The 27,857-nt window shown below is 34.1% G+C and overlaps 1 protein-coding gene across 1 annotated transcript in view; it reads right to left on the minus strand.

The window, feature by feature from the left end:
• CSMD1 (CUB and Sushi multiple domains 1) overlaps nucleotides 1-27,857 on the minus strand; it is a 1,210,601-nt gene that overhangs the window by 410,224 nt on the left and 772,520 nt on the right. The window contains exons 8-9 of the mRNA XM_037392820.1: nucleotides 8,952-9,039; nucleotides 1,366-1,490 (exon numbers count right to left, since the gene is read on the minus strand). Coding sequence (XP_037248717.1) covers nucleotides 1,366-1,490; nucleotides 8,952-9,039 — 213 coding nt within the window. The remainder of the gene's footprint in view (nucleotides 1-1,365; nucleotides 1,491-8,951; nucleotides 9,040-27,857) is intronic.

Below are 27,857 nucleotides of genomic sequence, written 5' to 3' on the forward strand. Positions count from 1 at the left end.
GGCCCTGCTTTCCAGGAAATGGCTAAATATCTAAAAAAAGGCCCAGTAATAGGAAGCAATGAATAAAATCCTTATTTTGCTTTGGTTGCATGTACATTGTTAAACTGCTTTAACATCTACCCATGAGTTTTCAGCTTTTGCTCTGCCAGTTCTCTCCCCCATCTCACTGGGGGTGAGTGAGTGAGTGGCTGGGTGGATGTTTAGCTGGTGGCTGTGGTCAACATACCACAATTGTTTACATTCTTTAATGAAGAACACATAATTGAAAAGTATATCACATATGTAATTATACAAGTTGAAAAATCTATTGTGGCAACAGGAAAACATATTTTTCTTTTGGTATTATGAAATAACTAGGTAGCTAAAACTTTTTATATATGTATGTGAGTTTTAGGTAAATGAGATTATGCTTCAGTTCTTTCTTGAACAAGCAAAAGTTTAGGTCTAGACATTGTAAATCCTTATTTCCACAATCTATCATTTGCTGCCCAGGCAACTGGCATTCATCATAAGATTTTGTGAGTACAAGACCTCTGTGATCTACCTCAAAATTACAAAAAAATTATATAAAATAATTTGCATGAATAATTTTTTTGTTGCTTTTTGTAATTAATGGTGGTGGTTTTCCTGTGCCTCTACAGGCTAAAATGTCTCGTAGAAGGACATAAAGCAAACACATTTCTAGGGTTAAGACTTTCATTAACACGTACAATCTAAATGTGCAACCCAAATTAATTTTCCTACTGAGATAAAGGAAAAGTTCTGTACTTAGTTCTGGAGTACTTTGAAAAAATTTACTTGTTTTTCTGTGCTTTTTGGTAATTATTTTTTTAATTTTTATTTTTTTTTATTACAGGCAGTAGACTGCAATGGAAAACATGCAAACAAACAAAAAGCCAACTTCCCCTCTTCTTGTGAAAAGCAGGGGGAGGAACTTACTCATTGGTTCAGACCACAATGAGAAAAGATTTAGAAAAGAAATCAGAAAGTTAGGGTTATTTGTAAGGTTTAGGAAATAGGTGAAACAGAAGGGAATTTATCGAAGAATGAGGACTATGTAAATCTCTGGGACCAACAGGAACTCAATGTGATTTTCAGGACCTCCTATTTAGGAATTTAATTAGAAAAGTTTAACCTAAACCTAATTAAATAGTTCTACTTTAAATCTGTTTAACATGACAAAAATAAGATGAAGTGAAATGAAAACTATTAAAAGGAAATTAGCTCCCTAATACACATACATACATATATAATATATATGGGTGGTTTTTGTTTTATTCTGAACATTATTTCATTACACTTCTAAGCAGAAATTATAAATTACCCTTCCAAAAGTCAGGAAAATTTCCAAAGAATAGCACCTACCTCTGCAAATTGGCCTGTGGTCACTCCAGGCAGCCAAGGTGTCTGTCACTCTCTGACAAGTGATGCTCTTAGAACCTTGCAGCACATAATTATCTTCACAGGAAAACTGTATATTTGCACCCACCCTAGGAGAAAAACAAGAGGAAGAAGGAAAGAATTTAAATGTATTTTAAATATCAACATCCCCCCCAAAAATGTAAATGTCACTTAAATGACAACATCTCTAGGTTTAATTAAAGAAATTAAACTGGGGAAATCTAGTCCATCATTACTATATTCATAAAAAACCAACTTATACTATAGGGAACAGGTCTCCTATTGAGTTTGCCCACCTTCTAAAGAAGTAAGGCCAGAAAGATGAAGCAATTGTGATACTGAGTTTTATCACTTAAACTATGACTTCAGTGAATGCATAGACAGATACATCTTTTTATGAAATTATATAATCAACATTGATTCATGCAACAAAACTTAGTTCATGAATAATTTCATCCTCTCCATATTCTCTTAAATGAGAGAATAAGCAGGTAGATATGGTAATTTGTCAATATGTACATCCAGAAGATCTTTATTTCAGTAGATTGTATTAATTCATTAAATATTCCTGACTTTGTTGAAATTTTCTCTTAAAAATTACGCTGGATGATAACTCTTAATAGGATTGAAATTTGACTGTTACACTTTTAACTTTGAAATGTGTCTCATTGGAATGATTAATGATTTTTTTTTTTATAAATAATTTCTTTCTGAACAATGCTGACTAATATTTTATAAGAATTAAAAATATGTATATTGTTGCAGCGTATCTCAAAGAGAGCTTTTCTAAATTGTATTTACATATCTGCTTCCATTTATTATTTGTAATGTTCTTTTTTCCCCATCAAAATCAACCAGTTTTGTTGGTAGCTTTCTTGCATTTTTAAATCTGTATCTGATAATTCCATGTTGTAAACTAAGTCATTGGTACAAAGCAGATTTCTCAGATTAGTCAGAAAGCTCAGTGGTTAAAATTACCCTATGGAGAACAGCAAATCATCTCAATTCACTAATGTCCAGCTCATTCCTATGCTTCAAGAACTTCTATTACTCTTAAGGTATTCTGTTAGTTTCTCAAAAGATCTCACAAAGAAAAACTAAACTGTTTATCATTACTATGATGTACTTCTATAGTTCTTTGACAGAACTTTAATGGGCTCCTTTTCCTTTTTTTCTTTTTTTTTAAATTTTAAAGTTTGTCTGTGGTGCTCCAAAAGGCTATGCAGATGATAATGGGACTGGACCATTTCCCTTATGAGGGAAGGCTGAGAGAGTTGGGCCTCTTTATCTCAGAGAAGACTGAGAGGGAATCTTACCAATGTCTAAAAGTATCTTAAGGGCAAGTGTCAAGAGGACTGGGCCAGCCTTTTTTCAGTGGTGCCCAGCAAAAGGACAAGGGGTAATGGGCACAAACTGCAACACAAGAAGTTCCACCTGAATATGAGGAAGAGCTTACTTATTTTGAGGGTGACATAGCACTGGCACAGGCTGCCCAGAGAGGCTGTGGAGTCTTCTCTGGAGACATTCAAAACCCACCTGGATGTGACTCTGTGCAGCCTGTCCTAAGCAAACCTGTTTTAGCAGGGGATTGGTCTAGATGAGCTCCAGAAGTCCTTTCCCAACCTGACCATTCTGTGATTCTCTGAAATCTAGGAAAGCTTTAAAAACTACTTTTCTCAGCACTTGGTTCTTGAGCTGTTAAATGTCAAAAATCATGAAGGTATGGAAAATATTGTCCTTTTCCTTCAGTAGTTCTTGGGGAATGCACAAAATCTTTAAATAGTATTATAATCTCCTAAAATTGTATTTATTTCATATTTATCATAATCTACTATGCTTCAGAATGTTCTTAAAACCCTCAGAAAAATAAACCAAGAATGTTTCCAAACACATACCTGAAATTAATAAACAATTAGTTTCTCTTATTGGTAATGAAAAATATTATGATTAATTATTCTGACATTTTAATTCTCTAAACAATTATTTTTTAAATTCATTTTCTCATATTTTCTAAAGTTATGAGCTCTGAAAATTTGTTCTATGGAAACAGGAAAAAAACCAACTAGTTACCTAATTGTGATAAATGTGAATTGAGAACTGAAGTATTTTAAAATCACATTGGATAAAGACTTTCCCCAAAAGTATAATGATGTGTGAACCAACATAAAAGCTACAATATTTCCCTGAAGTTTGCTACTATCAAGACATGTAAGAAGAATTATAAAACTGTGCACATACAATATTTGAAGTAAAATTAAATATGCAATTATTGGATGTCTTCAATTGCAATTTATAAATTAATATATCTTTTTATTCCCCCGCAGGAAAGAAAGAAGGGAAAAAAAACCCAGGACAATACAAATATTCTGATGTCTGATGTAGTAAGTGAAGGATTTCATGTCTAGACTGGGTTTTATTATATATATTAAATTATATATATTAAAAATCATATTAATGGCTACATAAAATGTTACACATTATACTTATGATGACTCAATTTGTTTATTATTTTATACAGTTTATTGCATTGTTTTCAAAACCTCTTGAAATATCTTGTAGCTAAGTACTAATAATGTGAAGTTCATATATTTTACACAGTGGATATAATCTTTTGAAATGTTTGATCACAAACTAAATGATAAAAAATAAACATTCTGACTACGACTTATTAAAATAAAATAAAAAAAACCTAGCAAAAATGTCAAATTAAAGAGTAAGGGAGGAACACAGCGTACTCAAAAGCTCCATAGTGCTAGAACTCGAGGTGGAGAGAAACCTGAATGCCAGCTACAGGCATTGACAAGTAAAATCTTTTGAAAGTAATTTCAAGAATTCTAAATTAATTTCAGGCTACAGAAGAGCAGTCATAGGTTCTACTAGAATGACTGAGATAGTTCTGGATGTGATTTATCTGTGGCTACAATGCATGCTAAGTCTGCTTTAATATCAGTTAAGATCCATCCTTTCCAAAGAACCTTTTGTGAAAAATCAGGCATATGCCATGAGTCTGACAACCAATACTTCCAAGAAAATAATTTTAATGTAATTTCAATTCTGTCAAGGCTTACCAAAAAAAAGGAAATAAGTATTGAAAAGTTCTAAACACTGCTGAATGGAGGTATGGACTACAACAGTATAATATTTGTGAAGGAAATTAAATGTTTTGTATGCAACGGGTTAATAATGAAATGTGTGTGTATATATATATATAGTTGCAATGTAATACATACATTGCAGATATTTAATCAAACCGTCTATCTTTTGGTGTTTAAGGGAACGGTGCACACTGAGAAATTTTACATGAGCTGTGTCACTAGAGTATTATTTCATGTTTCCAGAGAATCAGATCTATCTAATTAAACATATTAGGTGAGGGGACACACCTGGGCCATAGTCTACAATAAAACTCCTTTTGCTCTGAGCAATGTTCAAATTGCTGAGTCCTTCTATTCATTCTTCTTGTAATTTTTCCATTAAAAGGGGGCATCCTCACAAAATCATATCTTAACTTTTTTTTTCTGTAATTTCAAAGGAAATGGTTACTTCAGTTTATTTCCGATTTTTAACAAGGAGTGTTTTTAAGTTCTTTTTTTTTTCATATCTTTACCTCCCTAGTCACTAAGAAAATCTGTGGGCACTTGAAGTGTTTTGGTTTTCTCAGATCTCAATGTAAACTTTAAACAGGGTGAAGAAATAAGTTTCCTCTTTTTTCCCTTTCTATTTTCAGTTTGAACTGTATCAAAGCAAACTTCGTGCTTTCACAAAGGCTAGAGCTTGACTGAAAGAAGCCATTTTATAAAAAGAAAAAGATTCTGTAAGAAACGCTAAGCATAAGAAAGTTCATTTAATTTTAAAAAGCTGTTTTGAATATTTAAATTTTTTTACAAGTGTCATTAGAGTTGTGGAAAATTATTCTTTTTTCACAGTATCACACATACCATATAATATTTAAGTAGAGCTGAAATGTTACTGTTTGATTCCATTCTAGATTTCATTTAAACAATCTACTCTTTTGAAATCTCACAAAAATAAAATGTGGTACTGATCCCAAAACTTATTGATTATGTTTTTATTCATCTAGCAAAGTCTGAGTTGCCATTTCTCCCTCAAAATTAATCCAAATATCCACTGGATTATTTTGAAATCACTGAACTTCCCCTCCCCTAATTTCTGAACTGAACAGAGTAAAAATGTGGCAGGAGGACAGAATGAAAAGGTTAAGATTTCAATACCTTTTTATTTGCTTTATGATATTAGAATTAATGTCATTATTATGCTGAAAATGATGAAATCCTTCTCAAAGAACCTGTCATCACTGAATCAGTTGGGTCTCACACTGTCTTGAAAATAAACCCTCTGCCTTTCCATCAATTCCACTCACATGTCTTTCACTAGACTGGAAAAGATTTTGAGTAATGTGCATTTTCTCATGTTTTAGTTCATATTAATATTCACAGTTGTCATTCTCTTGACAAGAACAATAGCTCCTTCTGGTGTCTATACTTGCCACTTAGAAAAACAAAAACAAAAACAAAAACAAAAACAAACCAAAAAACCAAAATGTTGCCTTTCTTTTACTCCCCACAGTATTTTCACATTGGAGAAATACAAGTTACACCAAGTATTTTCTCTTTTATGGAAGAGCTTGATTTCCCATTTCAGAGAAAGAAAAGCTAAATTCCAAACAAATTCTCTATTGAAATGTCAAGCTAGATATAGATAGCTAACTTCAAGATAGTTAAGATACTTTTTAAATAGATATAAAAATAAATTTATAGTACATGAAAACCAGTTGCTGTTGAATAATCAGTTTTCAGATAACAAATAAGGTTTAGGAGGAAAATAAAATTTTATCATTTCTCTCAAATAATATTCACAATTGGAGGCCAAAAACATGCACAGAAAAATATATTATCAAAGTATATTAACATGTTTTATTTATCATATCTTATATGATGTTGCTTCTGCTATTTATTAACAACTTATGCATTCATTTATACCCATGAACAGTAAGATACATTAGTTGAAATGAAAACATTATCAGAGTCTGAATGGGTAAAGGAAGGAGGGAATTTCTTTGCTCTGTCAATTGAGTAAGCATTACTTTTAAGTAAGCTCCAGGCATTTAAGATACCTGTAACCCACAGTCATTCATAAAAGACGGAGTTAAAAATATAGTTATCTATGTTTTGCAAGGTTCCTTGCCATAAGATTCCCTCAGCTATCTTAAAATACACTTTGAGCTTTCAGGTTCTTTTGGGCTTTTCCTCTTCTGGATGTTTTCATGCACTTCTGGGAATTTTATTGTTGGGCTTTCCAATGCTGGGGCTCACATATTTTGGATCTTTGGACCTGTTTCAACAAAATTATTTTAGTTCCCTTTCTCTTTCAAATTATAGACTAGAGTCTACAGGGCAAAAGAAGCAATTATCTCCCATATGCTCTTCCAGTCTACCAGTGCCTTTAGATCTGCTGTTGTTTCTTCAGAATTGTTCGTATGCCACTGACTTGGACCATAACTAGATGGGTCTACTTGGCCCACAGTGTATCATGTGCACATAAAATCTGTATGAGATTCAAAAATTAACAGAATAAATCAGGTCAGAAGATGACATCATCTAGTCCAATGCTGCACTCCAAGCAAGTCCAGTTGGAACAGGGGGCCCAGGGCCATGTTCAGGTGAGCTCTGAATGTCCCCCGTGGGTGGAGACACCACAAATTCTCTTGGAAACTAGCTCCAGTGTTCGACCATCCTCATAGTAACAATTTTTTTGGGTGTTTTTTATTCCTGAATCTAGTAGTAATTTGCCATGTCCCACCTAATGTCCATTGTCTCTAGTCCTTTCACTGTCCACCTCTGAGAAGAGTCTGGCTTTCTTTTCTTCACATTCTCCTGTTTGGTAGCTGTAGACAGCAACAAGGTCCTTCAGATTCTCTTAAGGCTGAGCAGACCCAGAACTCTCAGCTTCTTCTTACATATTATGCACTCAGGCTCCATCACCATCCTGATCTGCTGAGCTTACTCTCATATTTATACTTAATGGAAAGGCCCCTTCAGGTGTGAATTCCTGCTATTTTCCATTAAACGTTTAGGCTAAGGGGTTAACTCTTTCCAGAGATGCTTTTCTCTCTCCACTAATAACAGAGTGATCCTAGATGCTGCCCTTAACTCTTTCAACTTAAGTATTTGACTTGGAGGAATTCAGAAGAGGTATGGTCTGCACTCTTTACATCTATGAGGAGAGACTCAAGTGGAGGAGGGAAAATAAGGCATATCTGCACAAACAGTAAAGTAAAATACTCTCCAGAATAACAGTGGAAATATACAGATATTCCTCGGATGAATGTACACATACACCGTAATACATCTTAAGAAAGAGTTATAATTTATTATGCCATTTTTACCTAGTCTTCTACCAACTGATGTTTCTCTCCTCAATACATCAATAACTAATAAACACCTAGATAAAATTACATTTGTTTTCCTAAAACAGCAGACCATTGGACAGCAAGTGCATACTGTATTTTCGTATCACACAATTTCACTTGCAGCAGCTGTACTTGCCATGTTGAATCAGAATATATAGAACAGGATAATAGCAAACATCTTCTGGACAGCTTGTCTGTCTATACCATTTATTTAAAAGCTTATTTCTCTTAATTATTTTTTAAAAAAACATTTAACTGCTGTTGCTAATGAAATCATGACTTTGCATATAACTTATTCTGTTAATGTTGGAGTTGTTTACGAGTTCTCAGGTTTCTTTGAGGATAGAGAAAAATCGAAAAAGAATAGGTCAGTCAGAAATAGATTAGATTTTTAAATTATTTCCCCATCAGTTATGCCCTAGCTTGGAAGTGCCTTGATTCAGGAGCCTGGTTTGATTAATTTGCTTTCTGGATTTGCAGAAAACTTTGCACAATTCCTTCTAATTCTTATGAAGTTTTCCTTTCCATTTACTCTTGGGTCTGGCTGTCCATTCCCTGCTGAAAAATTTATAAATCTCTGCATGAGCTGGAAGCTTCCATCTCCTTCCTTTGACCCTCTTTCCTGCCACACCTTGAAGTCTCTGCTTTTTTTTCCCCAGCAGGGAAAATGCAATCTTCCTCCTTTCTCCACAGGGGCTCGTTTGACCTCATCTTTTTTTTTAATGAATATAACAAAAGGTGAAAACAAAAAAAAAAGCAATTAGATGGCATTCAACAGCCCCAGACACTGAATTTACCATGTTTCCCAAGGTTTTTAACAACTTTTATATAGCTGGGAAAAGAGAGAATTCTCTCTGCTTCTTCTTCTATCTTGTCCAGGAGAGTTCTGCCTTTCCTACACAGACAAGATTATTATGCTCTAAAACTCCTATTTAAAATGCATTCATTTAAAAAAGACACAAGTAAGAACAATTCAAATTATGCAATGGAATGGAGCTATTTTTATGAAGACAACACATATAAAACCAGGGAAATTATAGATATCTCTAGGTGCACCCTCTGTATACATGTAACAGGAAATACCTTCCTCTTGGTCATATAGAAAACTAAATCTGCCTACCTGAAGTCAGAGCCCACCCTTTTCCCATTTTCAGGAATTCCAGGATCAGGACATGTGTCAGATGCAATTGCATCTCCACCTTGGGTCACTGTAAGGAAAAGGAAAAAATAAATTTAGACATGTAAAGATGACTCTTAACTTTTCCCATGCATTAACTTCCGTGGCCTGAATTTGACCACATGCATATTCGTATTATTTTTCTTGAAACAGTACAAATTATTACCAAAAAGAAGCCCCGTATAATTGGTTTCTTGGGTGTATTGGTTAATTTACTTGGTTATGATAAAAACCCCATGTTTTACTTCTGTGGGAAAATCAGTAATTTATTTCCCACGGGCAGTCACATTTTTATGGATATACTAGGATCCACAGCTTTGCTCAGACAAGGAAAACAACATTTTGTGAAGTCACCTTCTGAAATATTCACAACACACCATTGTAAGAATAAGGTAGTATAAGAAAACAAAATCTTATTTAAACTTCTGTCCATGATAATACTTGAAATAGACAAAAGCCAAGCCTAAATGCAATACATAAATATTTTTACAATTATAACATTTGACTCAAAAATATACAGAAACCCCCCACAGAACAATGCATTTGTAAGGAAATGAATTTGTATTCATGTAAATGAGGCATGAAATCTCTATTTTGGGCTTTCATGTGGGAATAGAAAGCAAAAGTACCCTATACTCTTCTGTTCTTTTGTCCTCCATACCTTCCCACTCAAGACTGTCAGATATTTAAATAATACCAGGTCTACAAATACATAAATTTATAGTCCTTTCAAAATTCAAAACGATTTGTACATTCAGATTTCACTTGTTTTCTCCTTCATTTGTAAAACAGGCATTTAAGGACTATGTGGAATTAAAAAGTTATAAATCATCAAAAAAGACATAAAGTAACAGAGCACAACACTTGGAATATACAGAAAACCTGAACACACATGTGCTTTCCATCCTGCACATAACACACATGTGTGTCCATGCATAGTTACATGCCTCCTGCCTTTCTGTTTCCTCCACAAAAGAATAGAGCTAGTAGAAACCTGTGGATCACATTTTTAACCCTAAAAGATTATTGGGAAACCCTTAAGGTCAGGGTAGAATATTTTTTTCTAAATAATATAAAAAAAGAAGTTAATTGGAATATTTTAGTAGTTAATTGGAATATTTTAGCTGCAAAAAAGTAAATTACACAGGCCTGAGTGGATTACAGATGACAGCATTGCAGCTGAAAGGCAAGGAGAGATTAGACCTAAAAAGAGAATGGTTTTCACAGACAGTAATATGCTTTCAAATTGAATACAGTTGTAAAAAATGTGGTGACAAGCAGGATACACACACTCAGATGTTAACAGCTGTAAATCTTTATGCCTGTTTTTGCAGCATCAGGAACAATTAATTTATATAGAAATTTGAAGTTTTACATAAGAAGATTTAAATAAATGAAAAACTCGCATTACAGCACTACAAAAATATAACTAAGACAAAGCACTAGTAAGGACCAAAATGTTTAACTTAAGCATAGTTTTTTTTCTTAAAGGAGGGAAACTGCAACAATGAAAGTATATTTCAGCATTTGCCTACATTGCTTTTTCTTTAATTTCCCATATAGAATGTTTTTAAAATATAGTAATGGAAATGAGTAACAATATTTATTGCATTGTGTTGTCTTTGTCCCAGAAATCTTTCTTTAAACTAGGTAAAGAAAGGTTATGATAATGTCAGAAATATTTTTGGAGACACAATGAAAAATATGGTGTTTTACTTAAAAGTTTATTTTCTGATAAATGAAAAAAAAAAAAGCATGAGTAAAAATCCAGCTCAGCTGGACAAAAGTATAGCATGTGGAATTCACCATCTTGAAAACACTCCAGAACAAAAGCATAATCCTGCTAATTCACTAATATTACTTAGATTGATAAAGATTTTTGTGTGTTTGAATAAAGGCTTTCAGAACAAGCCTATAGTAGCTAATAAATGTATTTTATTCTGAGAATTTAATTTTGTAGTTTCTTGGGAAGTATCAGCATTGAAATGCTTTTATACTCAAAACCTGATCTTGCTAGAAAAGCAGCCTGCTTGTACACTGATGTTCCTTAAAGTAAATAATCTTCCAACTAACATTTCTTCCTTTTTTATTCAGGAAAAAACCAATCAAATATTTACTACTTTTAGCACGGAAATGTAGCTATGTTAGTGGAGGTGAAGTTCAATTTTGACTACTGGATCATCAAAATACAAAAATAAGCAATATGCCTGATGTTTATTCAACATAACAAGTTTACTCTACTTGAACCTTATGGCAACAATAGTAACACCAGGTGGGGAACACTGCCTTTACTGTCACGTTTTAAGGACAAACACACTTCAGTGAAGCTGCTTCCTTTTACAAACATAAATACAAAATGTGTAAGTATTTTTTTGGGGACAGCAATCAATGTTGACTGAGACCTTACTCATACCACAGAATGAAGTGATCTCCCCAGATGGATGATGACCTTTGGAAAATTTTCTTCTCAGCCGCTGCCTTTTGCTGCCAACACACTCTCACACCAATATTAGGGAAGGGTGATTCAGGCTGTAGTTTACCAAGAGAAACTCTGTCTCTTGAAAGAGAACAGGTATCATATGTCTGGAACTTGGCACATCTTCCTGGATGTCTACAGGCCGTGTTAAACATGGACCAGGTTTTAGCTTCTACTTTCCCAAATGAATTGTCAAGTGTTTTTTAACAGATGGTGGTTGCATGACATGCTGTCATAACACAACACATCAATTCCCTGTAAAACAAGCCTGTCTGATTTTAATTTTCCAGATGAGAAAAAAGGAACAATTTTTTCAAATTAGTGAAACCATTTATTACCTTTAGTTGTTCAGGGACACCAGGGACTTTAGTGCATTTATAAATATATGTATATACTTTTACATGTTAATACGCTTAAAACCTTTACCTGCCTAATTTACCTAAAAATTGGATTTTAAGACTTTTTTAGCTGCAACATTTGTTATCATTCAGACTGAAAACAGATGAAAAGATGCCAAAGTGAATCCCTGGCAGAGAACTTTATCTTCCTCTGTTTCAATCCTGTCAGATCTCCCCTTTATCCACTGCTACGAAATATAATCCATTGCTACTGAGAACCATAACACGTGGGAGGAGAAAGTATCGCCTCTGATTTGAGTATCTTATTTCCAGAATATGTTAAAACCTTGCAGTCTCTCTGAAAGCATATCTCTTAGACATGTAATCTACTATTCATCCAGTCACATGACCAGTCTTTCACTATTTTACCTGTAAAGAAAAAGACTTTAGCATGCCTGTGAAAGACACGTGTCTTTCCTGTTTGTACTTTTCCAAAAGGATACTGTATATAGTTTCATCTACCTTGTGTCCTGGTTTAACCCCAGCTGGTAACTAAGTACCACGCAGCTGCTTGCTCACTCATCTCTCACCCAGAGGGACGGGGAGGAGAATCGGAAAGGGATGTAAAACTCAAAGGTTGAGATAAGAACAATTTAATAAGTAAAGCAAACGCCACACAGTCAAGCAAAGCAAAACAAGGAATTCATTCACTGCTTCCTACCAGCAGGCAGGTGTTCAGCCATCCCCAGGGAAGCAGGGCTGCAGCACGTGTAATGTTTACTTGGGAAGACAAACGTCATCACTCTGAATGCACCCCCGCTTCTTTCATCTTCCCCCAGCTTACATACTGAGCATGATGCTCTATGCTGTGGAATATCTCTCTGCCTAGCTTGGATCAGCTGCCCTGGCTATGCCCCTCCCAACTTCTTGTGCCACTCCAGACCTCTGGCTGGCAGGGCCCAAGAAACTCAAAAGCCCCTGGCTTAGCATAAACATTCCCAAGCAACAAACAAAACCATCCATGTGCTGTCAATGTAGTTCTCACATCAAATCCAAAACAGAGCACTGCACCAGCTATTAAGAAGAAAATCAACTACACCCCAGCCGAAACCAGGACACCTAGGGTGTTATAAAATGTTTCTCTTTTTTTCATCTTCTGATTTTTCTGTCTTTATCATATTATACTTCAATTGCTTCTAGTTACTTTCAAAGCTCATTCACAGACTTTCTGTATTCTATCACCTCAATTTTTATTTCAGAATTTTACAATTTCAAAACAATGAAGGTATTAAGGAAAATGGAAGCTAATTTTACTATTTAAAGCTTGTGAAACTTAGAAATAAATATAAATTATGCAGAAACTTTGTCACAACTATGCACTAATTAGTAGCATTTATATTAAAACACTAACAATGTTCTTTTGTACTGTGAATATAAACTAAACATTTATAAGCCTGTATTTATGACAACTAAATTTAGGACCAGCCTAAATAATACCACCATCTCTCAATATTTTCTTAGTACATTCTCAGCATATTCTCTCTGTTTTAAAAAGTTGTTTAGAAGTATATAACCCTGGCGAATACCAAAGCAAAATATTGCTTTACATAGATAATTCTTCACACTATATCCCAGTTGCACACAATTCTTCAAGGAACCATCAGCCAAAGAAAAACAATGTGTGCTCCATGAGACTAACATCAGAAAAAGTGTTTGAAGTCACAGGGTAGGGAGAACACTGAGGAAAGATTCTTGTCAAGTTTCTTTTTCTCTCTCTCTTTTTTTTTAATACTAGTTACTGTAGAGTCTAACAGAACTGTGCTTTTTTCTCTCTCTCTTTTTTTTTTTTTTTTTTTAATATAGGTTTTGAAAACATCAAAGATGAGATGTGTCAACCACAAGGTGTGTCTATAGTATAGAGCCAGACCATTCTCAGTAGGTGCAACCTAAGTCTGGAACTTTTCAACACGCCATGTTATTACAAACTGCAAAACCTACACATTCTCAGGCCTTTCTGCAGGAACATTTGAAGAGAAGCTGTGAGTTCATTAGCATGATGGACAGCTTTTCAGTCTATGTACAACCTCTATGGTTAAGAATGGTGACTTAAATTTCTGTTTGATAAAAAAATCTATTCTTTTGTTACTGACTAAGAACGAATAATCATGATTTCTACCATTTTCTCATTCATGTGGACTAGTTTTCCACAGCTTTGTAGGTCATCTTTATTGTTTTACTTGGTATATGGCATAGTAAGAACAGAATTCCTTTAAGATGTTTCACATGTTCTTACTCTAACACAATAGTACAGAAGAAAGACCACCAATAAAAGTAAACAGAAATCAGATTTTCCAAAGCTGTAATCATAATAATAAACAATTAGCATATACATTAACATCTTAATTTAGCTCAGCATTTGGGAAGTGTTTAATCAAGAAGCAATATCAGGCATGAGGAAGGGATGGCGCAACATATGTTTCATGCAGCAAAACAAGCAACATGAGATCTCCCTTGTTAGAATGTTGGTTCTACTGAGACAAACTGTCCTGATTTAGTTGCACGTGGAATCTGTATATACATTAATGATCTACTCACGCTCATGTAAAGCATGTGATGAAATGCTTTGAAAAGCTGGACTTTGAAGTAACAAAATGTTATGTATAGGTGCATTATACTGATTATTTTTCTTCAGTTGCTGCCATTAGGTTAGTAACAAATAATTGGTCCTCGTGCTTCAGGTTGCAACACCCACAATTTTAAACTTAAGAAATTTTGGCAGTCTGTTTGATATTTAAGTCATTCTCTCAGTGATATCACCAACCTATAGGAAGGTTCTGGATTTAAAAAAAAATTAAAAAAAATTAAAAAATTGCATATATGCAGGAACACGCATTCCTTCAATAATTTGTTCTGAATGATTTTCAAATTAAATGAAAAAAATGCAAGAATCACCTACAAGAAAGTCTTGTCAAATACTGCATGGAGGCTAGAGAAAAGACCCTAAAATTAACTTTGGAAAGATATTACAAGAAATGGCAGTTTTTCTGGAGCAAACTGACAAGTTTGTAAACTGAACAAGACTTTACAATGAATGTGAACTTTATCTCTCTATTATGATGAAAATAAAAGCTGACAGATGTAAATATCAACCTTTTCCAAAACAAGAAGTTACTACACATAAGTGTAAAGACACTGCATCAACGAAACAAGGCATTAGATGCATTAATTAATGTATCAGAGCCACATTTTGCTTATTTGTTAGGCTCCTTAGATTTACATTTATTTACATTTTAATTTTTGAAAAGGCTGATTTAGACTAGAAAAAAAAAACAAACCTAACAGTTCTAGACATAATTTTGGTCATTAAATAACTATGCTTCAAAGGTGGATCCAAAGCATTTCAATTACTTTTTATCAAGGGTACTAGAAATTACTTGCTTCACATAGCAATTGATAACGTGGGCACTGAAAAAGAAAACCAGATGTATATACTTAATATATTGACGTGACAATATAGGGATGAAAGGTGTAAAAGGTTACCATTGTATAAAAGAACCAAACATACAGGGGTTTTGAATTTAGAAAGTTGAAATTAATGGATTAAAAGAAAGATTTTAGAGCACAAAAGCTTCAATGCACAAATACATTCACATGTAAAAGTAATTGAATGTAATTTTCCACTGTAAGTTTTGCTGCATTTGCTCTAAAATGTCAGTTACCCCCATCCTGAGGATAATTTAAAGCTTTCAAAGTTTTTGATATATCCAGATCAAAATACAAGAATGAATTTAAGAATAATTTTAATGGTCAGACTGCATATACAGCAGGAGGGTTTTTTTTGTTTGCAAAGACATTTGTTTATTAGGTGACTTCTCATGTGTTGTACTTCTTAGCAGCACATAAGCTTTAGCCATTTCAAGAGTGTCTTACTGCAAATAATAGGACAGCAAATTAGGGTCATGATTAAACCTGCTTACAAACAATGTCTTTGCATACACCTAAGAATCTGTATTAGAATTTATTTTTAAAACTATGACACAGTCATAAAAGGAGAAATCACTTCGGTTTACATGAAACTATGGATAAAAAATGATTGTTTTGTCTCTTGAACTCCTCACCAAATTAAAGGATATAAATTGGATTTAACACTTTTTTATTATTATTTAAAACTTTTTATTATTATTATTTTCTTACTGATGTTTCTTTTGAAGAAGGATATAAAGGAAAAGTATCGAGTTGGAATCCTAATAAGATACGAGGTCAATACTTATATGGGTATATGAAAGTATATGCTTAGTAACAGATACTGCCTTATACTTAAATGAGATCATAGACATGATAGAAAATACAGATTTAAGTAGAAATTATAGCTGCAACCAAAAGGTCCTGACATAATTATATCTTTCAACTAGACAAAGAAATGTAAAGAGTGCTATATAATATTCTTCCATATAATTTCATTGAGAATTTTAGAAGTAAAGGAAACTACTGTTAACAAAAGGAGCTGATGGCCCATATGCTCCATCATAGGCTTTAAGTACTTCCTTCAGTAGAAATAGTGTAACACTGATTTGTTACAGACAACAGAAATAAATTTGCATGAAAATTAATCTTACGAAATGACATATCACTGAAACCCAGAAACATAAAAAAAGAAGAAACAAGGAAAGACAGGTAATGAAAATTACCAGTTCAACAATGTAACTACTTTCAAGAAGCTAGTTCAAACTCTTCTTTCATTTATTTACCTATGAATTGACTATAATATTTAAATACTATTGAACAGGAAAATATGGTCATGTTGAAACCAGATGACATAAGCACATAAGGCTATCCTGGGCATTTATACAAGAAGAAACCATTATCCTAAACATGCCCAGGTGAATCTGGGCCCAGAACACTCTTACAGATGGTATTGCCTATTTTCAAAATGTTTAACACATCTTTCAAATTATGGTTCTATTAGTTCAGCAAGCCATAGACAGCTGTTAATTTTAATCTAAAGTTGAAGCTCACTGTTTCTCACTATAAGAGAAGTTTCTAAGGAGTTTAACCATACCTCTTGCTTTAAAAAGACAGATAAAAAAAAATAAAATTAGTCATTTCTGCAACAGAAACTATAAAGCCCCCTATCATCTTCACATGCTAAAGATAATTCTTTTAGCTTTTTTTTTTTTTTTTTTTTTTTTTTTAATAAGTTCTAGCACCTTAACATACTGGGAAATCATCATCCCACTGGATTGCAGCTGTCAGTCAACAGTTGGTTAAAAAACAGGTTCTCTGTAGTTTACTAATATATTTATGGCAGTCCTTTCTTTAGCAGCTGAGGTCTTCTAGCAGCAGTCTTATACTTGCTACAGACAAAACAGCTGGTATGTCCCACTCAATGTTGTTATTCCTTAGTGATCACAGGGTCTGAGAATAGAATGCCTTTACATAAATCCATTAGTGGTTTTGTCCATTCTTAGAGAGTGAATCATCAGTTTAAAAAACAAGGGGAAAAAAAGGGTTGTTTTCTCACTTTGTTTTCTTCTGTTTTGGTTTTGCAAAGGAATTTGACCAACTCTCCTTTGTATGCACCTCTGTTTTCAGCAGTTGAATACATGATTTATTCCAGCTTAATGAAGCAAGTTAAGGCTTGGCAGACGCATATCTTTCAGTCTTATTAGCTTATTAGTCCAGATTTTCTTGCAGTAATGAAGAGTCAGCTCACTTACACACAACAACATTTGTTTTTATATTTAACTCTATATCAATACAGCTGAAATAATATATTTTCACATAGCTAAGAAACCCCACATTTGGGAACTGTGGGAAGAAATTGTCAAATATTTATCATTTTAGTGTAATTAAATATATGCATTTTAGCCTGATTAAAATGTCACTTAAAGGGTTGAGGTGAAAGGATCAATTTTTGTTTTAGCAGTAAGTTACAGTGTAAATATATTTTCCCTATTTGGAACAGGAATATATTATATTTCCCGCATTTCTATGGGGAAATTCCTACAAGTCACACAAACGCTACAGTTCAGAATCAGATGCCTTCACTATCTATATTGGGGGGGTAGGGAACTGGTTGAGGTCTTCCACAATGCACAGGCAGTTATGCAAACCTCCTGAGATACTGTCTGGCTCATTAAAGCTAAAGCTGCATCATAAAAGATGGAGACTCCTTCGATAACTGCGAACACCAGATTTTCATGGGTGTTGAATCATCAAACCCTAGAATGTGAACAACTGAGCTTGCAAAAACCAGGCTGACCATACTGAAAGCATGTGTCTGATTACTGTCAACTGATGGTCCATGCACAACAAGCTACTATTGCCAACAAGTAGTTAACATAAGTGCGAGAAAACTCCAGTAGCTCTAAAAAGCTGAAATTTGCTAGTGAGTGAAATTTACTCACCAATTACTCAATATAGTTTCACCAGATGGAATATATAAGCTTACATTATGCTTTTAGTTAAGGAATTGACATCATAAACTATAGTAAGAGTACCTTAAGACTGCAAAATCTATCACTTAGTAAGACATGCCTGAACTGAAGCTATCCATGCAAAAAAATGTACAAACCCATTTTTGTCTTTTCATTTACATTTATCATTTATGGAAAACACCAGTTAAAAAATATTGTCCCTTCATTAATCCTGATACTTGAATAATGATCTATATCATGACTGTATTGCTCAAGGTCATGATGGGAAGACAGATGAGAAAATGTCCCACGTCACTGCATAACAACTATATTGTGCTTTTGTGGCTTGCTTACAGCAAAACTCTTAAGCACTCACCTAAAGTCATTAAAACTATTATGTTCTTATAACGTTAAAAACACTAATGTGAAAATATTATAAGCTCCTTAGTCATTAGCTTTCACAGTGTACTGTGAGTCCAGTGTTATTTTGTGATTTGCTTCAGGTAATGACACTTTTGCATCAATTGCAAAGACCAAACTGACTGCAAAACATTTCTCTCCAGTCATGAGAAAGTGTTTTAGTCTCTTAGTACTATATAATACTCAAACACAAGGAAATGGAAACCCATGACCTTAGTGAAGTTAACAGATAAGATACCAGTAATGATAGGGACTGCAGGATACTATCGGATAGGCAAATAAAAAAAAAAACCCTTTTAAAAATAAATACATTACAATTTATTTATCACACCACATGACACAAAGGGAAAGGAAATTCTTGACATTAAAATAAAATTACCATTATACATTTGTTCTTTTCAGACCACATAATAAGCGATGTGTCCATAGCAAAGAAAGTTGTTGCTTTTTCCAGTACCACTTCAGTTTTAAATGTTGGAAATTTAGTCATTTACTTTGAAATGAGAAAGCTGATGAAGGATCAGTAATAAAAAGCAATTTATGGGATATCCAGAGCATTTTTTTAAAAAGAAATAGTCCAACAAGTTGTTTTGTCCTAGTTTGTTACAATTTTGGAAAATTCCATGTTTTCACCAGCGCCAGGTTATAAGCTTGCCCTACAATGCTATTGAATATGCTGCCACTTCATAACATATTTTATTGATTCACAAGGCATTCCTTTTTTCTTCTCCTTTAAAAATAGCATCTTATTAGAGCACTACCATTTCTGCAATAAATATGAAAGTGATTATAAATTTTAACTTTTTTTAACAATAAGAGTTAAAATGTCTGTGTTTAAAAAAATTGTCATTTCCTTACTTAGTTATTTAATACACGTTTTTCATTCAATGCATTACCTGCTTTTTTAGTCTGATAACTGACATTAAATTTTTGGTTGCTTTTCAGAGTAAAATGTTAGCACTGTGTAACAAATCTGAAGAGGTAACAAGACAGTTACCCATTGAGCATACTGCATTGATAATCTCATACTTCAATATAACCTTTAGGATTTTACATTGAATTTATACATATTGGTCCACTGTCAAAGGTTTGCAGAATTTAATCAAATAGGCTTTGACTTTGATAAAGAGCTTAAAATTAGATAGTCTACCAGGGTGGAGCTGTTCATATAGAAAATAAGATAAACTGATACATAAAAATTCATTTCTGTATCCTTCCTCCAACGTTTTTTGTGACTGTGAGCAGGCCACTAAGAACCACATCTTAAGTGAAACCCAGGAAGAACATGGAAGCTTGTGACCAGAATTCTTCCTGAATTTTTGTGTTGAGCTGCTCTCTAAAGCTGGAACCATTTAAAGCGTGAGGGATCTTCACTGTCTGACTACTTTCCCCTACTTAATAGGTGCCATTTTCTACTTGTCAAGAAGTGACATCTCTTTAACAGTCCTCCTGACAGTACTAAGAATTGTATTGTCTTTCTCTCTCTCACAGTCAGAGCAGATGAGCTCAGAATATCTCTAACATATCACCAAGAAGACTGAATTTCTCACTAAAAAAGATACACACTAGCTGATGATTTTCTTTAGTGGTGCTGCTTAGAAGTTATAACAATCTTTAAAAAAAAAAAAAAAAGAAAAAGAAAAAAGAAAAGAGTGTTCAAATACCTCATCTACCTCAGTTAATTTAAGTTAAATTCTTTAGTTTTCTGTATAATGCCCTGGTCATAAAACTACTGGTACATCAGTGTGGTTAGTTTTGTCCCTTTTCTCTAATTGAAATTAAAACATCTTGGGGAGGGGGTGAAGTTATTTGGGTAAGAGAAAAAAATAATCCATAAGTACAGCTGTGTAGCATGATAAAAACAGACAGTGAAAGATGAATTTTAAATGCTGTGGTGAGCACTTGTTTTCAGATATAATGTTAGGAATTCACAGATAAAATAAACAGTCCTTGAGGTATTGAAAATTCTACTTTGGCTTAAGCAGGACATCTGTACGCTTCCTTTATTATACCCTTAAGTCTCTAGACTGTTCTTGAGCTATTCTTCTACAAATACTTTTAAATATTCTTCTAGGAATACATTTAGATATTCTTCCAGTACTTCATTAAATGATCTGAGTAAGTTTAGGGTAAGAGCACTGTTACCACAAAGTAGTTCTGGAATGAAAATTGTATTTGTCTTCCCGGTAGGAAAGATTCCAAGAAGTCATCTCCAAATGGATCAAACTCCCTCTGTTACACAGAATAGAAGATTTGATTATATTTTTTTCATAATTTCTGAAGAGGTGAACATGTTGTACTGTCACACAAAATGAGAATATAGTGCACAGTAGGAGTAAGGCTGATCACTCAGGGTACTGACCACTCAATATCTTAATTCTCCAGGACGTTGGATACACTGCCAAATGTAGTTTTTCAAATCAGATGTAGTAATTAAAATCAAGAATAACACCAAGGAACAACGTATTGGGCCAGAGATAGGAAGCCAGCAGAGGTTGGGTACTTCTGTAAGAGATAAGGATTTTCAAGGAAATGGGATAAGCCCATACATGAAGGTCAGCACAAGTAGTTTTCACAGACAAGACTGGCAAAGACTGCAGATTGTTGAAGGCTTTTATATTGTGCTTACTGGGTGGGTCAACTTAACTAAATTGAAGAACAGAGCAAGAGTACGCACAACATTGCAAGTGAGAAATCCTTTTCAGAGCTAGAGAACATTTCTATGTCCACTAACCTCACCTGTTCTTTTTAATTCACTCTAACTGGCCGCTCATAGTTGATGACTTTGAGTTTTTGTACTATTGTTGTTTTATTTTCTTTGGAGAATCTGTTGGCTCACTGAAGGACAAAGAAGCACATATGAAGATGATATTTATATCTTCCTTAATTACTAAACAGTGCCTACTGGCAACAATTTATTTTGCTATGCATCCAAGGGAAACTGAACAAAAGTATGATTTACAGATGGTTAAATAGCTTTTGTACTCAGTCGCTGTGGTTGGGTTTTTTTTCTTTCCTTCTTTTCCACTATTTGTTTTGTTCCAGTTATTACAATGTACTACATTTCTAACAGCTAACACCTCTGATGAACGAGATTAGAAGGGAAATCTGCCAATGACTCAGATTATTGAAACAATAAAGGAATAGGAGCTGTTTTTCTTTTTGGGTAGCTGCTCTATGAAATAACATTGTGATACCAAGAGAAAAAATAACAGAAGTTCTGTAAGTTGGTATATAGCAAATTTGGTAGGTATGATCACTGTGACACACAGATAACATGAGGGCAAACATACTTGCTGTGACAGTAGAACTGAATTCTATTCTATATCTTAAACAGCATTATCATTAACAATTCAATCTTTCCACCGATTATGTTTATGGATGAAACTGAGTGGAGTCAATACAAAGTCTGTTGTTTGCTGCCTTGAACAAAGGAATAATCATATCATAATCATAAAATGGGTCAGTATGAGACTGAATCTATTAGGGTGTTTATCTCCTGGTGAAGTGGAAAAGAAGGAGATGAGACACTCCAAACTTGTAACATTTACCAGAACAAAACTCTTAATTTTAAATATCTGATTTCTGTGCATAATACTTCAGCTAAACAGTTTCAGTGACATTCTATTCAATAGAAGATACATTATTATATAAACATTTAAAATAAATAATTACATATATATATATTGTTTCTAGAGCTAAATCTACATAGTGGTGTTTGTGATTGAAGCACAGTGCTGACATTCTAAGGGCTATATTTATCTGGCTAAAACAAATATTAAATATCTACCTACAATTACTATAAGGGATGCACAATCCTCCCAAGAAATAAAGCCAATATATTCCAACTAAACTTTGCATTATTGCAGTTAAAGTTCTGTGAGTTAAGTCCATAAGCAATGTCTGTGGATATACCGGAAGCTGGATAAGAATTACAGTTCCCTAGAACTCCCAATTTAATATTTAATATATAATCATAGTAGATGGCTTCTCCAGTGGTCATTTTATCCTCTAAATCCATAAAGAGCTTCATGTTTAAAGTAGCGTTTACAAGGCTAAATCCCAAAGTAGGCTAAATCCTAAATCATGGCCATTTATTTCTATGAGCACCTAAAATTCAGGTAGCACTTTTTCCTTTTTTTTTTTTTTTTCCTGCATTACTTTCTGCAAAGTACATCTGTTCAGAAGAGAGACTATTCCTTCTGCTGATCTACCCACATCTATTAAGAGAGTACTGATCTCCACTTCAAGTGAAGGGACTTCCAGGAGGGACTTCAGAATTGAGATTCCTTAGTACAATGAATTTTCTGACAACTTAGTATAAAATGCCTAATTCCAGAGACAGGATTTATGACACACATATATTTTTTCTTATATATATTATTTATAATCCTGTATGCACTTTTCATGATCCTACTCGGTGAAAATGACTGTGACACGATGTGTAAGCATTCAGGAAATATATGGAAGTTTGTATAAGAAGGACCGTGCTAGAAAACTCAGCTGCCTTTTATCTGTTAAACATAAGTTTGTAACACTTGTTCCAGACTAGGTTGAAAAAAATACATGTAATTGGTTTTATTCCTCACTTGAAAGTGTGCAGCAGCTACACAGATGACCTAAATTGACATTTAAATACCATGAATCTGCAGAGCAGATATATGATGCTACTTCAAAAGACAGACTTCTGCTTTTCAAACCAAAGCACGAGAATTAGAATAGCAGCAGTACATGATTTCTCCTGACTTTTTTACACAGGAGCTCAGAGCATACTTGAAATAAGACTAGAATATCTTGTGCCTTGAGTAGTCTATTTATAACTGCTGTAATTAGGGACAGTGTTCAAAAACAGAAAAAACACTATATCATAGATAAGTGAACAATCTCAGAACAGAACTTCCTCCAAATAAAAATACATGCTCCAACATTTTTGCTATATTTTTAAAGGTTCCGTCTCTAAGTTATAGAGAAAAGTAATAAAAATGACCCAAATAAATGCTTTTCTTTTGTACACAATGATGTGCAGCTGTATACAATGTTTCAGATTCTTGATATGTTTAAAATATATGGCACAAGCATCTAAAACACTGCTTCAGCTTGGCTCTTTTCTCCCCTTCATTGAGATTAGCAGGGTGGATGTCAGCTGCAATATGTTCCCTCCCACTCTTTTCACTATGACAATAATAATAATAAAAAAAACCTCTAAGTAATTTATCACAATTTTCTATCATATCTATGTGTCAGACACACACTACTCTCTGGAATATGTAACCTCAATCGTTCTGGCATGTCTGTTTATTCAGGTGAAATGCCAAACTGATAATTCATAATTCCTTTCCCTCTTTCTTACATAGAGTCAGAGACTTATTCATGTCAAGCTGTTAATTCTTGAGAGAAAGGGGCAAAGAGGTTATATTGGCTCCTCAAATATATTCCAGTACTCACTGTGTAAGTAAATTGAGACAAGCTTTGAATAAGCAATGTTCTTGGCCCCAATACAAAAGAAGAATAACAAAGACTTTCTTTTTGAGGTTTTGCCCATTAATCACCTTTTAAAAATTGCCATGCTTTCCTTACAGCTGCTTAAAGAGTTGAAAGATTCTATCAGTATATAAAACTGAGATTTTATAGATTAAAGCATGTTTCCAGAATTAATTCAAAGACATAGCTGTTTGCTGACATTAGCAAAGGTATACTGTTCAGATGATCTGCTCTGTTCGGCGGTAGTTGAGGGTTTTTTTAATCACAGGTAAAAAGTATTGGTTTATGGATCAATTCATATATTCTGTCTTTATATGTAATATAATGGTATTAGTAATCCAACCAGGAATTTGGTTAACTTTTGCTAAATTTTGAATAGTTCTTCCTGAGAACCTGTGTTACTCAGATTGTCTAAAGTTTTCCAACCTGATGGAAGAATCTCCCTTGTCTCTTTAAACCAGTGCAAGGCACACTTTATCAGTGTCCCATTTCTAGCTAAAATCACAGCAGTTCAGCTTTATATCTGTGTAAAATGGAGCTCACAGCAATTAATTGACAGAAATTATCAAATACTGTGCATACGCCTTTTGAAGCTAGCTCAGCACGGAAATGTACTGAAAAATCATTACGCTTTTCCCTAGATAACTTGAGAAACAGATACTCTGTAATCTTATTTCCACTCCCAGAGTTTCTTAAAAATGAGAATTTCATCTTGAGATCAGTTTAGAGATAACTACTTGCTCCTCTTTCTGAGGCTGACAAGTTTCATTTCACCCATGACAGCCTCCAGCTGTTAAATAGAAATATAAATTGAATGTGGACTACTGATGTGAAAAGCCAATTCCATCGTTTTGACAAAAGAAACAAGTAAGATCTACTTAGGCTGTGATTGTATCAATGATATTTGATTACTGTATTAAGATTTGCAGGACAGTGGCTCCCACACTAATAAACAAAAACACGACATCAGGCTATTTTATTTGACATCTGTGTATATAAAAATGTCAGGCAGGTGAAATAACCGCTGCACTAATTGAACTGAGCCATATGAAGCAACACACCGCAACATTCCAGATCTCTATCACAATGCATTTCAGCTTCTTTAAACTGAAATGTAGATCCTTTCAGACCAGATGTAAAGAAGAGATTTTTTACAATGAGAGTGGTGAAACTCTGGCAAAGGTTGGGCTCTGAGCAACCTGATCTAGTTGAAGATGTCCCTGCTTATTTTATGGGGGTTGGACTAGATGACCTTTAAAGGTCCCTTCGTACCCAAGCCATTCTATGATTCTATGATTCTATACTTATTAGTGACCCAAGAAGCACTGTCAACAATTAGAGCCAGGGTTTTTGTCCTGCATGTCTTTACTCACATTGTAGAAAAGATGAATTGTATTCTGCTTGAAATATTCACTATCATGATTGTTTTGGGAATATAAGGACCCACTGCAACTGGAATTTGTGTCTTTTTCTATAATGTTCCGTAGCTGAGATGGGGAAAAGCAGGGCAGATTGGCAGAGATCAGCACTGCCAGCAGCATTTGTGGCTGGTATTGCCACAGCAGTAGCAGGTTGAGCAGAATGGCTAATGCTTCTGAAATAATTCATACAACTTAATGGTAAAAAAAATCGATTTAGCAGCTCATCCCATGATTGCTCTGTATGGTCTTCATGGGCCCCTGCTAACAGGTGGATTGGATCTAGCCAGACCTAGGCTCCCCTCAGAGGAGTTTAGAAAGCAAGGGGGTCCTTTCTGAACCTCATGATTTAACAGGAGAGTCTCCCTGACAGTTTTTTCTGACCCTGTCCTCTGTGCAGTAAATCTTAAACCACTGTCACATCTAGTATTGAACTTTGTTAACTCACTGGTTTATATCATTATATTGTTGCTTGTCTCTTACTAGTGAAGTGCATGACTCCAGCCGCAACACTATTCTGTGTGAGTTAAGAACTGTATTAGGTTCCTATGTCCTGGTGCTGGCGGGGGCTGCAGGGCCCCTGTGAGGAGCGGATGGGGCTGCCCTGGGCCGGGCACAGCCGGTTCCAGCCGGTTCCCGCTGGCTACAGCCACCCCTGCAGGGCACAGCCCACCCAGCAGCCAAGATCAGGGAAAACCTATTTAAGAACAGGTATATAAAGAGAGATGATGGTCCAGAATGGGAATGGCGTTACCCTAGGATTCCTGTTCTGTTCTGTACACATCAGGTGAACTTGCACAATCCCTTTGGCCTAGATCTAACATTAGGTATTTAAATGAGAGGCTTATGAGGCAGTACCACCAACTTTATTAGTGCTTTTTAGAGGTTACCATTTCTCCCTCTTTATCAAAAGACTTAGGGTAATAACTTTCCTAACTGAACACATGCATACATAAAATGAGCCAGGTACAACCCAGAGTTGTAACATTTAAAAAGAGGAAAAAATAACCACTTGACACTGTAGATGGGGTTTTGGCTTCTGTACAAATTTATACATGTTCTCATTCTGAGCATTAAGTACTTAAGGGAACCGTTCCCTCCTCCCACCAGCATTCAGTAATCCCTGTAGATGTTCTTTCCTCTCCAATTTTTATCCCGTAATGTAACAAACATTGGCTAGAAAGAGTAATTTATTATCAAGATCAAATTGATACCTGAAGTGGAAGAAATATTAATGTTAGTAAGTAACCACTTTTATTACAGTTGCTTGTCCTGACAGCAAGGCAAACATCAATGTATTACTCGTTATTATACATTTATCCTGGTAATTCACATGTAAATTAACTCTTTTTTTCCCCCCAAATATAAACATCAGAAATGGAACCTTAAAGACTGGTTTTGTTGGTTTAAGTGATTTGAGTATTCCAGTTTATGAAATGTCTCTTTTGGTTTTGTTTTTTTTTTATGAGCTACACTCAAGTCTTGGATTTTCAAATAAACATACTTTACATCTGTTATCATGATTTTAACAGTATTTCAACTACAAAAGCAGTAATTTCTAATGATTGGAAAAGATACATCAAGTAGACATATTCCTTAAGCACATTAAACAAATGAAAAATTTTTGTGAAAATAGAATATATTAATTCCACAAATTTTTTATCACAAAAATGTACTTTTGACATGATGTGAGAAAAGAACCCACCAAATATTAAATATTTTAACATAATAGAACAAAATAAAGTTCTATAACTAAGTAAGTGTCCAACAGAAAAAAACGAAACTAAACAATTTCCTATCCAGGATTTTAATTGAAAATGTTCTATAAATATAGACCAAGCATTTAAAATAATATATATATATGTTCCTGTAGTAAGCAAAAGAAATCACACTTCTAGTAAAGTAGTAAAAGAGATAAAATACTGAAAATAGACCTTAGGAAAATTCTTACATAAATGTTCCTATGCCTTTCCCTTCTTACTTGACTAACAAGAAAAGGTCTATTTCATATCTGAAAACTAAGCTAACTGTAATAACAAAATATTAGTGACTAATAGTCTGTTGTTTTTTTACATGCCTTAATATTCAAGGATATTCAGTTTGCATTATTTTATAATCCACTTTTACATTCCATTAATCTGTATTTTCTGCAGCTGCTCCTCCAGACATTGTATATAGAGACATGCATTTGGCAGTCTTTCACTTATGTGCTGGTTTTCACTGGGGTAGAGTTAATTTTCTTAATAATAGCTATCTTTTGGGTTTGTGCTGAAAACAGGGCTGGTAATCCAGGGTCATTT

Source organism: Falco rusticolus, chromosome 6 (genome assembly GCF_015220075.1).
Source record: "Falco rusticolus isolate bFalRus1 chromosome 6, bFalRus1.pri, whole genome shotgun sequence".
NCBI classification, from domain to species: domain Eukaryota; kingdom Metazoa; phylum Chordata; class Aves; order Falconiformes; family Falconidae; genus Falco; species Falco rusticolus.